Raw genomic sequence first — 16,706 nt, 5'->3', positions numbered from 1 at the left:
ATTATTTTTTTTAATGCTGATTCCCATTAACGCTGTGTCACCTCTTCTTTCGCGAAAGTGATTTTTCTTTTTTTTTTTTTTTTTTCTTTTAAAGTGCTTTGCCTGCACAGCTGACACATCCAACGGGAACTTCTCTCTCCAAAACCACTCTGATGCATTTTTAGTTTGGGATCTTTGATTCTCTTCCGTGTGGTACCGCGGAGATGCAGCATTTGCACGGGATCCGCGTGTCCCTTACGGGTGCTCTCGGCTGCTTTGAGCAAACGGCTCCGTTTTCTGCTTCGCAGCCCATCTCCCTCCCGTCCGCTGCTGAAGTCGGTGGCAAAATAACCACGTTTTCACAGATTTAGCCAGTTAACCGGCCCTTCTCGAAAAGCGCTGGTGCTGGAGGGTGGGCTCTCAGACAAGCGGCAGAGGGTTGGGGCACAGAACCTGCTGGAGCAGCAAAAAATGGGGAAAAAGGGGAATACTTGAGGGTAAATTTGAATTTCCCACCCTGCTAGTGAGCGACATTCCTGCAGGGTTCTGCTCAGGAGAGTATTGCCTTCATTGGGACAAAAATATAATCCTGTGTATATATATGTGTGTGGGTGTATCTATAATGTATACGTATATTTATATAAATATCTCTTTATATATAATTTAAATATATAAAAAATATATAAATATCTTTTTAATAATAACATTTATATATAAATATATTTTTATATATAAATATATATTTGTATAATGATGGATCTATTTATACACACATATATATTTTTTATATATAATCTATATATTTATACACAAATATATGTGTGTATAAAATATATATTTCATAACATATATTTATAAATAAATGTATATCTTATAATGATGTATATATGTATTTCTATATATAAATATATATTCTTCTATATAATGTATATATATTTTTATATAGAGATATGTATTTTTTTTATGTATATATCTCTGAAACCAAATATATTATTAATGCTTAACATGGTGCTTCTTTAAAACCGTTGCACAGTTGTTCTTCCTGCTGTGCTGCTGCCCAAACCCACAAATCCAAAAATATATCTAAATATATATTTTTATATATAATGTATATATATTTTTATATAACATTATAAATATATATACGTTATATATAAGTATTTATATTATAACATATATAAAAATATATCTGTATTTGTATATTTTTTGTATGTTTTTCTGTGTATTTGCGTTGCTGCCCAAGTCCCCACGACGATTCCTTCCGTCCCGCAGGCATCATCACAGAGGAGTATTTAAGCGAAGAGGAGCTGCAAGCGGCCAGTGCTTTTAAACCCTCCAACTTCGTGGGGGTGGTGTTCACCGACGCCATGTCCTACCAGCTGAGGTTTCCCGATTCGGTCGCCATGTCTTCCATTTATATGGAATCGAGAGGTAAACGTGCCCGCTCTTCCATATATCCCTAAAGGGATAAACTGAAAAATCAGACCCTCTTGTTGGTTTTTGGCCTGATGTTGCATACCGTGTTATTTTGGAAGTTTTCCCCACCGTTTCCAAGGGACCTCAAGCTGCCCCGCGTTTACGTTAGGGATGAGACGGCCGGAACTCTGTCTTTTTGTGTTTTCAAATGCCTTGCTTTATTCTGCAGCCAGCTGCTCCAACTTGCGGAAAGGCTGTGAGTCGGTGACGTACTGGACCTCGGGATTTACAGCTCTGCAAGCCTGCATTGATGCTGTGATTATACAGGTAAACCGGAAAAAAATAACAGAATAAAACCACGGAGGTTCGAATCCGCGGACTGCCTTGGCTCCGACTGGTTTTGGGATGTTGCCTATTGATAGTGAAAAATGCCTTATCAAAAATTAGCTTGCCTTCAGTGGGAAGGCAGAATATTTCATGTGTGTTTTGCCATGTTTTTGCATAGAAGTGTTCTTGTCCTGTTGAATAATGTGGATATTTGTCTTCATTTGTGCCCAAATGAGCCCGAACCATGTATCACAGCAGTTGTAAAAACACGAAGGCTTGACGGTGCTGTCCCCAAAATGTTAAGATGCTGCACCAAAAGGGGCTGCAGAACTTGCCGTACAATTTTATTGTCTGTATTTATAGAATCATTGAATCGTTTGGGTTGGAAGGGACCTTAAAGCCACCCAGTGCCACCCCCTGCCCTGGGCAGGGACACCTCCCACCAGCCCAGGTTGCTCCAAGTCCCATCCAGCCTGGCCTTGAACACCTTGAAGATGATCCAAGGGCTGGAGCCCCTCTGCTGTGGGGACAGGCTGAGAGAGCTGGGGGGGTTCAGCCTGGAGAAGAGAAGGCTCCAGGGAGACCTTCCAGCCCCTTCCAGTCCCTAAAGGGGCTCCAGCAAAGCTGGGGAGGGGCTGTTGGCAAGGGCATGGAGCCATAGGACGAGGGACAACGGTTTAAACTGGAGCAGGGCAGGTTTAGATCAGACATTAGGAGGAAGCTCTTTCCACTGAGGGTGGTGAGACACTGGCCCAGGTTGCCCAGAGAGGGGGTGGAGGCCCCGTCCCTGGAGACATTCAAGGCCAGGTTGGATGAGGCTCTGAGCAACCTGATCGAGTTGCAGATGTCCCTGCTGACTGCAGGGGGTTGGACTAGATGGCCTTCAGAGGTCCATTCCAGCCCAACACGTTCTATGATTCTGTGACCTCCAGGGATGGGGCAGCCACAGCTTCTCTGGGCAGCCTGGGCCAGGGGCTCACCACCCTCACAGCAAAGAACTTCATAAGTGTCTCATCTCAATCTCCCCTCTTTCAGTTTAAAACCATTCCCCCTCATCCTGTGTCTCCCCTCCCTGATCCCGAGTCCCTCCCCAGCTTTCCTGGAGCCCCTTTAGGGACTGGAAGGGGCTGGAAGGTCTCTGCAGAGCCTTCTCTTCTCCAGGCTGAACCCCCCCAGCTCTCTCAGCTTGTCCCCACAGCAGAGGTGTCATGGTTGTCAGCAATGCCTTTGTCCCGCTTCGCTGTCATGCGGCTCGTCTCATCTTTTTTAGGTGATAGGAATCGCAAAATTGTTCATTTTCTCTCCAGATGTTCCCCAGTCCCCCAGGTTTTGGACGGGGATTTGGGGACAGCGGGGTTGCAGGGGCTCCAGGTCTCTCCCCGTCAGGGGGGGATGGAGCTGGGGCTGAAAATCGGGAGCGATGCAAAAATAGTCTTCTTTCTTTTCCTTGTAGCTGAAGACGAACCACTCGGTGTGGGAACAACTCCAGTTGACGAGGGCCATGGTCATGGGAGAGGCCGCGGTGGTGGAAATTGATAATTTCCCCCGCGCGATCATTCTGATTTACCTCGTCATCGCTTTCTCGCCATTTGGGTATTATCTGGCCATTCATATTGTGGCAGAAAAGGAGAGGAAACTGAAGGAATTCTTAAAAATATTGGGACTTCACGACACTGCCTTTTGGTACGTGAGGGTTTGGTATAACCCGTTCTTTATAAAAGAAGTATGAAATATATAAAGAAATACTAAAAAAAATAACGGTTTCTAAAAGAAGTATTAAAAAAAAATAACGGTTTCTAAAAGATTTTTTTTAATACTTCTTTTAGCACCCGTTATTATTTTTTTTAATACTTAACGGTTGCTAAAAGAAGTATTAAAAAAAAAAAATAACGGTTTCTAGGAAAACTCCTTTATCCCATCCTCCATTTTTTTAATTGTTTTCAGTGTGATTAACTGAAAGCAGCCTAAAAGTGAGATACTCTATAAAATCTAACGTGGAGATACTTGTGGTACCCTGAAGATAGGAATATTTTCATAAGTAAAATACCAGAGTAATACTGTTGTGCTTGTGCTGGTAAAGTTACGCCAGGCTCGGAGGGATTAAACATGATGATGCGTGAGATATTTATATAGTTTATTTTTATTGTTTTTCAATATTTTTGGCTCGGTACCTCCTTTTCTCCGTCTCGGCAGGTCACCTGCAGTCTCTCTTCAGTGCTTAGCAGCACTTTCCCCCCCCACGTAATTACATGAACCTCCCTTTATAATTTTAACGTGACAGAGCACTCTGAGCAACAGGTTTTATTTTATTTCTTTACTGTGATGGAAATTGTCCTGTGCAATATAACGGTGGGGTTTTTTTTCCCCAAACGAGAGGATGTACTAATTTGAAACCACTGAGAGCTGCAGAGAGAAAAATGGGGTATTTTACCTTTGCCGCGGCGTTTCAGCATCTTTCCCTGCTGCACCCTGTCAGCCGGCGGGGGTTGGCTGGCTTATTTTTACTTTTTTTTTTTTTTTTTTTTCCTGGTTGCTTTGATTTCCGCACCCCAGCTCTTTCTGGCGGTGCGTTGTGTTTGTTTGCGGTAGGTCCTTGGTGGCAAATCGTATTTGGCGGAGTCCTGCGCCGCTCGCGCGTCAGCACCGAGCGTCTGCGCTCTGCAGAAAATCATTTTTACTCTTCCCAGTGTGAAATGGGAATGATCCGCAAAGGCGCACTGGTAAGGCGGCTTTGCTTGGCCACCGAGCATAACTCAGAAACTTGCTTCTGAGGAAAATGCGTCGTTTTTTACTACCTGTACACAAACCGCCTTTGTTTCCCGAGGTCAGAATTGCTCCCAGACTGGCAGCTCTGTCTTTCAAAAAGAAAAGGATTTTATTACCCTGCCCAGCTACTGGGATGACTAGCGTATTAAATTTTAAATAGAATTTCTTTAATTATTAAAACCTGCTACTCAGTTACTCTCTTTTGGTTGTACCAGGGAATTAATTATGCAGGTTAAAAAAAAAAAAAATCATGAATCATCTAATTGTGTTTGTTTTTGGTGCCGTGGGTATCGATGCGTGTGCTCTAATGCCTCGAACAATTACAGGGATGTTTACAAGAGCTCGTTTTATTTGGGGGCTCTTGTTTTGTCGCAGGCCTGTCCTTTGGTGCAGCTGTCTGGAATGTTAAAGAATGGTGGCTTTAGCTGGTTTTGCCTGTGAATAATTCAGGCTGGGGATTCATTGACCGGTTTCTGTTCTTTTTTTTTTTTTTTTCTTCCCCTTTTTGCTCCTAGGCTTTCCTGGGTGCTGCTCTACATGAGCCTGATTTTTGTCATGTCCATTCTCATGGCGGTGATTGCCACGGCCTCCTCCCTCTTCCCCCAGAGCAGCGCCTTCGTCATATTTCTCCTCTTTTTCCTGTATGGAATCTCCTCGGTAAGTATTCCTAGTCTTGCAGCATTTGGCCGTCCCATCCCTGTGTTGGTTTTTTCCCTTCCCATCTGGTCCCGTTCTCTCTACCGGAGCGTTTGAACAGGGGTAGGTTCAGTAGGACGGAGGGTGCTGGGTGTCTGCCCTCTCCCCGTCCCCATCCCGTCCTGGGTGGGGTGTTGTACAGGTCTGGACCATCACTGCAAGAAATATCTCCCCTCACCGACTTATCTTGGGTTTATAATTGCGTGTCCTTGAACCGAAAACACTCCGTACAGCACCGTGTCGATGTCCAAACCCGTGCCCTCTTCTGAACATTTGCTGTTACCATATGGTGCAATGGTAGAATTACTGTATAAATTATAGAATGGCTATAGAATTATATCTGTATAGAATACTGTATACATTATAGAATAGAATGTAAGTAATAGAATTAATTTATACAGCAAACTGCTTGTCTGAGTCCATAAGCAACCGGTGCAGAAATCATCATTTATTTACCGTCATAGGCAGAAGGCACGGACCAGGGCGTACGTCCACGCTCAGCCATATGGCTCCTTATTTTTCTTTTACGGTTTTTTTTTCTGTGCTCTATCGCTTGGCATCTTTGGGAAACTCTCCCTCCCGAAGGTCTGTTTGTAAGGGCGGGACGTGGGTGAATGCTATACCAGGAAAATCAGACGATTATCAGAAGCGAAATTGAGGCTATAGTCTTTTTAGTTTTTCTGTACCCTGTATTATTATTATTTTTTAATATAGTACCTTCTTATATTTTTTTTTGATCTGTCCTTAGGTTTTCTTTGCACTTATGCTGACGCCTCTGTTTAAGAAGTCGAAGCACGTGGGTATCGTGGAGTTCCTGGCCACGCTGGCGTTTGGGTTCGTGGGCCTCAATATTGTCCTGCTGGAAGATTTCCCCAAGTCTTTCGTCTGGGTTTTCAGCCCCTTGTGTCAGTGCAGCTTCTTGATCGGTGTCGCCCAGGTAAATACCCTTTCGCCCCTCCCGTCACGCTCATTTGCCTTGCATCGCTTTAAAATAAATAGTGACATAGATATTCTTAAATATATTTATTTTTTTTTTTAACAAACTGACACTGGTGGGGGAAAATGCCTGTTTCAATAGCTTCCCGCGGCAATTTAATATCAAGTAAAATACAGCACACCGTCAGGCAACTGTTATTCTTTCTGTTTTGTTGCTGTGATCTTAGTTGCTCTTTAATTATTTTTTTTTTCCTGTTGCCGAGTTTTGCACTTTGCTGTCGTGTCTTTCCAGGCTGGTGCCGTGTAACATCCCCTCTCTCCGTGTTTGTTGGCAGGTCATGCATCTGGAGGATTATGAAGATGGCGCCACATTTTCAAATCTAAATCACGGCCCTTACCCCCTCTTCATCTCTCTCATCTTGTTGGTGCTGGATAGCATATTTTACCTGCTTGTCGCCGTCTACCTTGATCAGGTTATCCCAGGTTTGTTCATGAGAAAAACGGAACTGAACCGCGCCAGCGTCGCCAATTCCTGAAGTCCGGAGCCTGGTGGAATTTCTAACTTAATTCTGGCTGTGGAGAAGGGAGATGCCGCTCTTTACAAATATATTTTACACTGTGACTCGGGATGCTTTAAGCTGAAATAATTCACATTGTGTTAAAGCTGTGAGACGGGAAGAGGGGTGGTAGCACGTTTAGAATTGGTGGCCTTTAGGTACGCCAGCGAGACTTTGTTTTCCTCTTTCTGAAGGAAAAGCTCCCTTACTGGGGTAGTGCCTCGGCACTTTGCTCTTTTAGCCTTGGAAATTAAAGAAGGCCCTGCCTGTTCCAGCCCTTTCCTTGTGACGGCAGGAGTTTCGCATGACACGTAGAATAAAGTTGTTAATCTTGTGACTAATGCCTGGTTGAGCCCTTCAGCTCCCTTCGCCTCTGAGCTCTCTGGCTTTAGGTTGCCCGTGTTTAAGTCCCTGCTCTTTCAGCGCCGGGGATTTCTCTTCCACGGGAAGAGCTTTGTACATATATTTAAATACTTCGCAAAACTGGAACCTGCTGGTGGGAACCGTGGCTAATGTAAACTTGGCAGATGAAATCCTTCGGGAACAGGGGCGTGGGCTGGCTCCTAAACCTTTAGCGGGATAGCTCGTGGCTTTCATAGCTAAAACCCCAAAGCTGAGGAATATCTACTCTTACACCAGTACTTTTTGTACTTTCACAATGCTTTGTAATGTTGCGGTTACAACAATGAAAGAAGTGGTCTTTTTTCTCTTTATCACCCAGGGGAGTTTGGACTGCGCCGCACGCCGTTTTTCTTCATGAAGCCCTCGTTTTGGTCAAAGCACAGAAAAAATTACAAGGAGTTGTACGAGAGCAGCGTCAACGGCAGCATAAGCTTCAGTGAGATCGTGGAACCCATGCCTTCCGAGTTTCAGGGCAAAGAGGCCATCAGGTAGGATTCCCGCCCTGCCCCACGTGTCACCTGGGGCCCTGACGTTTTAGCCTGTGATTTGAAAAGCCGCTCTTGTTTCTCCCATCGTCGGATTCAAATAGCATATGGTATGCATTGCGGAGCGTCCTCCGCGCGCCCGGCACGGCCGGCTCCCATTTTCAGTCAAGCCCCATCATCAAGGCCATGGATGCTCTCCAAGGGCAAATCGCTGGGCTTAAAGAAAGGGTTTGTTTGTGGATTGCGTTCCTCCAGTTGGAGTCATCTCAAAACCGGCCAGTTTTCCATTCCCTCAGTTTCGCTGAGGCCACGAGAGGCGTAAGCGGTTGCAGATGTTGAAACGCCTACTCTTCTGGGAGGGTTTGGTTTTCTGGTAACACGCATTTGAGGAGGAAAAAGCTGAATTGTAGGTTTGTGAGAAGACTGGTGTGTTCTCCATAGACGAGAGGAGAACTTCGTGGTGGTTTTACCCAGCCGCCGTATCTAAGAGGGTAAAACAAGACTGCGAAATAGATGGCCAGGCTCATCTTTTGCATTGCGTTTTTGTCACCTGTTGTCTTGTCTGTGGACTGTCATGTATTTTTAGCGTGTCTTGGATATTATTTTCAGTATCTTCCTTTTAGCCCTTGTTTCTATCATTTTCCAATGGCGTAGCCTGGTGGGAGTTGGGGAACTCCGCATCCCCACTCCTTGGGGTTGGCTCCGCTGGTCTCAAATAATTATTTGAGCTTAGTGAGCAGAACGAGTCTTGTGTTGTCCGCGCTATCCATGTGTCTTTGGGCATCTGCCATAGGCTGGAGGGTCCAGTTTTAATCCTGATATCCTCATGAGAACATTGTGGCCATTTTTGCATTGGTCATCCACCCTGGACTCTTTCCATGGCATCGTTCCAGCAGCTCTCCATCATTTTCTCACTATCTTGTCATCTTCACATGTACAGGTTTTGTTTTCTTTCATACCCAGTTCTCCTCCCCACTATTCACACCTGTAATCCACTCCCCATCCTCATTGTCAGGGTGGCCAGGCTTCCAAACCCCATCCTTCGCAGGGTGCCTTCAGATAAAATAGTTGGGTGTTTTCATTTTGAAAACGGTGGAGCTGGAAGGGAAGTTTTTACCTTTCTTGGAGAGAAAGATACCTGCTTTCTTTTGCCTAACTTTGATCAAGAACAGTCAATAATCATGTCTTTGGAGTCTGGTGTACTAATACCTGTTTCCCACATCGTGTCTGAGTCTTCTGTTACACTGTGGAATTATTGCGGAGTAGCTGTGCCCTTTTCTAGCTTGGGAAACCTCTGGTGAATTGTTCCACTGTGTGAAAGAAACACAGATTTGAAATAATTCAGTCTGTCACCGTAGGAAATGCCTTAGAAAGGTGACCAGAAAAAGCTTTCTGATACCAGGGTGGAGATGGACTAAGGTCTGCGACCAGACGCCCTGTCTCTTGACTTGCCTCTACGAGTCATTAATGTGTCTGGTGCCACTTTAGCGTGGTCGTCTTGTTGTGACTGTTGATCATTCAAAGTGACATATAAAGATCCTAAAATAGTTTGTAAAATGACGTGTCTTCTTTCAGAATCAGCTGTGTTCAGAAAACATTCAGGAAAAAGGGGGAAACTGTGGAGGCTCTCCGAAGTAAGAACATTTTAGCTTTTTAGCCGCTTATCAGGCACAGAGGAGCGATAGCTGAATTGCCGAGTGATCTTTTGTGTTTCAGTTTGGGCTTTTTGGTTTCTTTTAGTGGGGTGGGACCTTGGAGCATGAATGCCAGATGTGCTTGTGTGTGTCTTCTCTCACGGCTTTGGCAGCGTTTAAAACGGTGCCCCAAAAAAGAGGAGCCCTTCCATCACTAAAGAGTCATCCCCGTTACTCCTCCTCTGCCCGTCTCGTTAGTGATATGCCCTTCCCTGCCCCGTTTCCCTGATCTTTTCATCTCGTTTCCCCATGTGGCTTTTAAACGTGGCCACCCCTCGGGCGGTGCAGGGACCGTCCCAGCCCCGGTGGTCCCGTGCCGGGGCGTTGGAGGTAAGGTGTCCCTCGGAGCAGAGCGTGAATGCATACCCCATATGTCGGTATTTGAATTTACCTCTGCGCTAGGAGCTGGCTCCGGGTGCCGGGAGCACGTTGGTAACGTCTCCTCTTTCTCTTGCGCCTGCCTCGGGGACCAGATTTATCCTTCGACATCTACGAAGGTCAGATCACGGCTCTGCTCGGGCACAGCGGGACGGGGAAAACCACGCTGATGAACATCCTCTGCGGGCTGTGTCCACCCACTGATGGTGAGTTAGGAGATTTGGGGTACCCTGCTTCCGAAAACCAAAATAACCTTATGGTTATTTCGGGATGCACCAAATTTTTCTCTGGATAACGTCTGGAAGAATCCGCTTTAGCTCCATGCTCACGCTGTTCTGCGCTCTGGCTGTAACAGAACCTCTCCGTTGATTCCCTGGCGCTTTTTTTTTAATTTTTTAGGGTTCGTCTCCGTCTATGGGCACAAAGTCTCTGAAATCGATGAAATGCTCGAAGTGCGACAGATAACGGGGGTGTGCCCCCAGTCCGACATCCACTTTGATATATTAACCGTGGAGGAGAATCTCTCCATATTTGCTGCAATTAAAGGAATCCCTCAGAACGATTTGATACAGGAGGTGAGTCGGCTGGGCACAAATATTGTCTGACATTTCAATTTTAGCCTGTAGGGCAAAATACCCTTACACGGCACAGGTATTTCCTTAAAACAGATTTGCAGGGGAATGTCGCTTTACAGCATAACAGACGAGGAGGCAGAGAACAGACAGATGGTTTTACACAGATAAAGTGCTAATTTTTCCCAGGAAACTAAAATGCTCCTGAACTTTTAAAACTTTAAATCCTAGCATTTGTGTTCAAGCATAGACCCCTTTTAATTCTTTGGGTTTGCTGGGGTTTAAGACTCTGGCTGTCCAGGTTTGTACAGGGTGCGCAGCTCAGATACGGAATACACTGTGAATGAGGAGGAGTTCATTTGAATGGTAATTGTGAATAATCTGGTTAAAAAAAACCCACAACCTTATAGCCTTTTTTTAACAATAAATGCGTTTCGTATGTTGTGAAGGTGCAGAAGGTGTTGCTGGATTTGGATATGCAGCCGATCAGGGACAACCAAGCTAAAAAATTAAGTGGGGGGCAGAAAAGGCGGCTGTCGGTGGGAGTTGCTGTTCTCGGGAACCCCAAGGTGAGTGCGACGGAGGCGTTCCCAAATGCCATCATTAACGCGCCTTGGGCTTGATGTCTCTTGTCCCAACCGACTAACGCATATAAATAACGTGTAACGTGCAGAAATTGTCCCTGTGAGCATCTGTTGCTCCCTGTTTCTTCATTTATAGTTGAAACAAAATCCCTTCAGTAGCTTGATGCCTGAGGGTGCTAATGGCTTAGGTAATGGCAGGAGCTCTGGATTTGATCTCTCTGTGACATAAATAGCGTGATGAGTTTTGCGTTGTCTCTGGCAGGTAACGTTTAGCTCCCGACAGCGAAACAGTCAGAGACTTTCCTTGCGAAGCCAGCCGGGCGCTTGGAGCCGGGACGGGGCCAGGGGGCTCTTTTGTCTTACAGATGTGTTATTTCTGGCCTGTAAGAATGGGAAGTGCTTCTAGATCTGTATTTGACAGTGATGTGTGTGACAGTTCGCTGGGATTTTAAAAGCGTGCACGTCTAACCATCCCTGACTAGGAGGAGTGAATACATAGCTAAACGTAATTGCATTAGAATAAAACAGACTATGGCATTAACTTACTGTATGATTCTTCCATTTGTCACAACAGGAGGTAATTTATTCAAAGCGTAGTGAAGACAGCTGCCTTCTTGCTCTAGGGTGTTTCCTTTCTGTTTTAGAATCATAGAATCATAGGATCATAGAATGGCCTAGGTTGGAAGGGATCGTTCAGATCATTGAGTCCAACCATCAACCCGACTCTGGCAAAACCATCACTAACCCGTGTCTCTGAGCACTGTGTCTACAGGTCTTTTAAATCCCTCCAGGGATGGTGCCTCAACCCCTTCCCTGGGCAGCCTGTTCCAATGCTTGACAACCCTTTCAGTGTAGAAATTTTTCCTAATATCCATCCTAAACCTCCCCTGGCGCAACTTGAGGCTGTTTCCTCAAGTTTAGAGGACTAACCAGCCGGCTTAAACAAAAAGCGCGGTCTCTGTTGCTTCGCTGGGATTTCCTGAGGCCGATACCTTGCGCTGGATCTGGCTTTGCAAACGCTTCTTGGTTTTGCTCAAAGGTGTTGCTGCTGGATGAGCCGACGGCGGGTATGGATCCGTGTTCGCGGCACATCGTCTGGAACCTCCTGAAAAACAGAAAAGCGAATCGCGTGACCGTTTTCAGTACCCACTTCATGGACGAGGCGGACATCCTGGCCGGTGAGTCCTGCCACCGCCCCGCGTACCCAGGCCCCGAGTGACAGTCACCCTACGGAGCAAAAAGTCATGCTTCTCTAGCTGCGGTATAGGCCTTTATTTGAAGTATATAGTTGGTTTTGGGGAGTAAATTGGCAGTCCTCTGATTTTTTTTTTTGTGCTGCTGTTTCTAGATCGTAAAGCTGTGATTTCTCAAGGGATGTTGAAATGCCTTGGATCGTCTCTCTTTCTCAAAAGCAAATGGGGAATTGGCTACCGCTTGAGGTAAGCTTTTTGTGTGATACCAGTTATGTGACATCTATCTCTTTTTATTGTTTTCTGTTGAAATCAGTAAGGTTAGCACCCCCTGGCCCCCAAAACGATCCTTTCATCATCTTTGTACTGCGTGTTTGGGGCTCTGCGTAAGGGGAAAAAGCAAGCTTTTAAAACCCAATTTCTTGTGCATTTTCGTAGCATGCACATCGATGCCTACTGCAACACGGAAGCGACCACCTCGCTGATCAGGCAGCACATCCCCGCCGCCAGCCTCATCCAGCAGAACGACGAGCAGCTCGTCTACACCCTGCCGCTCAAGGACATGGACAAGTTTGCAGGTATGGATGGCTTTGTTGTGCCACGGGGTTGAGTGGCCGCGGAAGAGAAATCCGCTTCCACAGCCTGCAATTCTTGTTTAATTGTCGCTTCTGCATTTCTGTGTTTTTTATCCTTATCCGTTGTTTTGCTGTGATGTGGCTGATGATCAGTCTGCAAGGTCTTTCTCAGGCGAGCGAGGACCTCGGCGCCTCCTCCGAGGGGGCTGTGATGTGTTTGGATGGACGTGGGTACCTGGCGCCGAGTTCTGGGGAGAAGCACCCTTTGGCAGGAGGGTGAAGAGACCCTTTTGTCCGAGAATCCCCTTGTCCTGCAGACCCATCATCTCATTGCAGAGCGTTTTAATGGGCAGGGCTGGCCTCCAGCGGGAAGCCAGGAAGCCCCAAGTCCTACAATAATCAATCCCCCTTGTTGAGAGCCACAAAAGCACTGTGTCACTGCCTTAAAGTTCAGCGGCGAGAGGGAGCGCGGAGCAGACGTGTTGTTTTCACTAGATGGCAGCAATTATCTGATCAGCCCTACATGGGGCGCCTCGTTCATCTCCCAGGAGAAAATGGAAGAAACAGAATGTCCTTTGCGCTGCGTGGAAAGCTAAGGGAGAATCAATACAGCTGTGAATAGCGGCTCGTATTTCATAAATGCTTTTTTCCCCCTTGCATTTGACCAGTTAATAATTTATTAGCTTTACCTTTAGCAGCCACTGCGTGTACTTTTGAAAAACAGGCACCTCTATGCAAGATTAGATCCATTCCCCCAAATTATTTTCAGGAGAAGCTGAAGTTAGGAGTATGCCTCGGCTACTGGGGCAGAAGAAATCGCGGAGATCTGATGAGCATCGTCGGGTACCCAACTGCTCGTCCCATTTGACGCATTTGCGTTTCCCTTCAGTGTGACCTTGGCTCTGACGCTCCTCGTTTTCTCAAGTCCTTCAGTTCATGGGGCTGGCAAGAGCCCAATAGCGTTTGGTTTTTTTTTATCCCAGGGCGCTAATAAGCGCGCTCACTCGGGACATCATTTTGATCTTCAAGCTATGCGTGCCATCCAGGATCTCCTGCCCAGTTAAGCTGGTTTTACAGAGCTGGCTGTATATTTTATATATATATATATAGATCTGGTTGTGTGTGTATATATACCCCAGGAAAAAAAAAAAAAACAAACCTCAGTGGTTTTATTTGCAAAAATCTCTTTATGCCTGGGCAGGATGAGCTCTCCTGCAGTCCCTGTGTGTGATGTTTCTCACAGCCAGCCAGGAGGCAGCTCTGAGCCCAGGAGCTTTAGGATGCCGAGATGGTTTTCGTAACCACTACAGCTTGGGGAAAACGTGCCGCATTTCCCACACCTGACCACAGAGGTTGAAAAGGTTTTGTGCTAAAAGGAGCTTATTCCGACCTTGGTTCTCAAGTGACCTGTGTCTTCATAATTAAGCAACCATGTTTGCACGTTACCTGCTTTTTTTCTACCATGCAGAAGGCTTCAGGGATGCCTCCGACGTGCTTGGAGGTCTCTCAGGAAGACGACGTGACCCTGTTCCAGAGCAACCAGTACATTTCTCTTCTGTCCCCAGGCTTGTTTTCCGACCTGGACACTCATTCCCATTTGGGCGTCATCACGTACGGCGTGTCCATGACGACGCTGGAGGATGTCTATCTGAAGCTGGAAGTTGAGGCAGAGATCGATCAAGCAGGTGGGATGGACCGCGGCTGTTTTCCTCTCTTCCCTCATATTTGACTTAGTCTTAATTAGTGTAAGATTGTCCCTGCCACGTCACTGCCAGAAGGAGTTTTGCTATGGGGGTAAGAGTAGAAAAATCCTCTCTGAGTGCTACGTCCAGCAACATGGGGCTCCTTCGGTCGCTCCGCATTCCAGGCTTCTGAAATATTTAACACGAAAAACACGCAAAAGCAGCGAGTTGGGCGGGGAATGATTCTGGGAGGGTCTAGGGGGAAAGCTTTTTACTGTCTGTCCCTGCAGTAATTAATTTTTCATCCAGTGTACTTACATCTAATTTCTTTGCTTTGCAATTGCACTTTTTGTGGCTGGCTTTTTAAAATGGGCGTTATTTTCCTAATGGAGCTTACTTTCAAGAAACTGTAAATGCACAGTATAAATTCAATTTCCAATCTTCTGCGTGAACAGCAGCATTAGCCTGCGCTTAAGGCTGAAATAGCTGAACTTGCCTTTCTTCCCCTCCTTTAAATTAACTTCCAATTCAAATGAAGAGTTGGGACCGCTTAATATTACTCCGGAATGAATCAGTTCTTCTTTCGACGTTAACTTCGAATGGTTTAAACTATCTTAATCTTTCTAGAGCTTTCTTTGCAATACAGACTAGTAAACTATCCAGCTCTGCAAAGCTTTTGCGTGGCTGTAAGAGGGTTTAACAGCTGGTGCTGAATCATACAGGTGCACGCGTGGGCTGATGGTATGGCATTGGGGCAAGTTGCACCTTGTGAGTGGCAGAAATGTGTATCTATGTGTATCTCTGCCTTAAGCATCTGCTGAGCGGGTGATTTACGGCTTTGGGGTAGATGGGTGTCATTGCGCTTGGGGTGAAGCGGAAAGATGGGGACGGGATGAGATGGCTTCTGCAACAGCAAGGCCGAGGACTTGGTGGCCACCCAGCTTTCTCCAGCCCCGTCGTTTCAAACCACGTAGCTTTGACGGAGCATCAGATTCAGAGAGTTCTACTCTCTTCTTTTCCAGATTATAGCGTGTTCAATTCCCAGCAAGTGCAGGACGAAGTGGACACGAAGTCCCTTGACGATATGGAGCAGAGCCTCCTCGTGCTCTCGGAGACGAAGGCGCCAGCGATGAGCAATACAGCCCTCTGGAAGAAGCAGGTTTCCACCATAGCCAAAGTTCATTTCCTTAGTCTCAAGCGGGAAAACAAATGCGTGAGAGTGATGTGAGTACTGGGGCTTTCTCATTTGTATACAAAACTCTGAAAACTGCTTTGAATGGCCCTAGAGAAACAGCAGGATGCGATTAAATTATTTCCCATAGTTACATTTGAAAAATAGTAAGTATGAAGCTATGCATTACTGTTGAATACATGCTGGTTTGAGGGCGAGGGAGACGTTGTTTTAATAGCATGCACAGAAACTGGGTTGGCTTTCTCTGAATTTTAGTAAAACCGAAACTTTTATTTCTTTCAGGTTGTTGCTTTTTCTGATTTTTCTTGTAGTTCAGATTTTATTGTTTTTCATACACCACATCATCAAAAATTCTGTAGCTGCTATCAAACTTTCCCCAGATCTGTACTTGCTGAAGCCCGGCGAGGACTATCACAAGTACAGGAGTCGTCTCCTGCTGCAGAACTCCACAGGTAGGAGAGCAGAGATGCTCCGCGGGGGCGGCTCCCGTCTCCACCGCTCTCTGTAACGTAGCATTTCCTGTGGTGGGGAAGGAACTTTTGGGGTTGGGGACAAACTTTTTCCTTGAAATTAAGCCAAACGAAGAGTTTCCAAGTTCCCAGAGATGGTAGGGAGTGGGTATCCTTTGTGCCGTAGGATTGGTTCGGAGATTTTTTCCTCCTCCTCCTGTGTCTGGTAGCCTCGTGCTTGCTCTGTCTCGAGAGAGAGATGAAGGAACTGGATAGCGAGATGTTTAGATACTTCAGCTTGTGTCCAGCTCTGGAGCCCTCAGCACAAGAAGGACATGGACCTGTTGGAGTGGGGCCAGAGGAGGCCACGAAGATGATCCAAGGGCTGGAGCCCCTCTGCTGTGGGGACAGGCTGAGAGAGCTGGGGGGGTTCAGCCTGGAGAAGAGAAGGCTCTGGGGAGACCTTCCAGCCCCTTCCAGTCCCTTTACACGGAGGGTGGTGAGACACTGGCCCAGGCTGCCCAGAGAGGTGGTGGAGGCCCCGTCCCTGGAGATGTTCAAGGCCAGGCTTGATGAGGCTCTGAGCAACCTGATCGAGTTGCAGATGTCCCTGCTGACTGCAGGGGGTTGGACTAGTTGGCCTTGAGAGGTCCCTTCCAACCCAACAACATTCTATGAACATATTTTGGAAAGCATTTTGGAAAATGCCTTGTTGTTTCAACTTAGGATGTTTTAAAAGTGTGTAGCAGCGATACAGGCAATAGAAACGAGCATCTGTTTGAGCTGTTGGGAATTTGTGCTCAATACAGCTTCGTTTCTCCAGAGG

The 16,706-nt window shown here is 46.2% G+C and overlaps 1 protein-coding gene across 4 annotated transcripts in view; it reads left to right on the top strand.

The window, feature by feature from the left end:
- ABCA5 (ATP binding cassette subfamily A member 5) overlaps positions 1-16,706 on the top strand; it is a 50,308-nt gene that overhangs the window by 19,220 nt on the left and 14,382 nt on the right. For 3 of the 4 annotated variants that reach the window (XM_063351936.1, XM_063351934.1, XM_063351933.1), the window contains exons 5-21: positions 1,252-1,410; positions 1,625-1,722; positions 3,176-3,405; positions 5,004-5,145; positions 5,933-6,121; positions 6,456-6,603; positions 7,399-7,567; positions 9,140-9,198; positions 9,732-9,842; positions 10,036-10,211; positions 10,658-10,777; positions 11,832-11,970; positions 12,141-12,231; positions 12,421-12,560; positions 14,123-14,242; positions 15,262-15,463; positions 15,714-15,883. In XM_063351936.1, the coding sequence (XP_063208006.1) occupies positions 1,252-1,410; positions 1,625-1,722; positions 3,176-3,405; positions 5,004-5,145; positions 5,933-6,121; positions 6,456-6,603; positions 7,399-7,567; positions 9,140-9,198; positions 9,732-9,842; positions 10,036-10,211; positions 10,658-10,777; positions 11,832-11,970; positions 12,141-12,231; positions 12,421-12,560; positions 14,123-14,242; positions 15,262-15,463; positions 15,714-15,883 (2,463 nt within the window). Of the gene's footprint in view, positions 1-1,222; positions 1,411-1,624; positions 1,723-3,175; positions 3,406-5,003; positions 5,146-5,932; positions 6,122-6,455; positions 6,604-7,398; positions 7,568-9,139; positions 9,199-9,731; positions 9,843-10,035; positions 10,212-10,657; positions 10,778-11,831; positions 11,971-12,140; positions 12,232-12,420; positions 12,561-14,122; positions 14,243-15,261; positions 15,464-15,713; positions 15,884-16,706 lie in introns of all 4 variants that reach the window. The other variant, XM_063351935.1, reaches the window with a different exon arrangement.

The sequence above is a fragment of the Chroicocephalus ridibundus genome, chromosome 14 (assembly GCF_963924245.1).
Source record: "Chroicocephalus ridibundus chromosome 14, bChrRid1.1, whole genome shotgun sequence".
Classification (NCBI taxonomy): Eukaryota; Metazoa; Chordata; class Aves; order Charadriiformes; family Laridae; genus Chroicocephalus; species Chroicocephalus ridibundus.
This window is presented reverse-complemented; position numbering and strand designations above follow the sequence as displayed.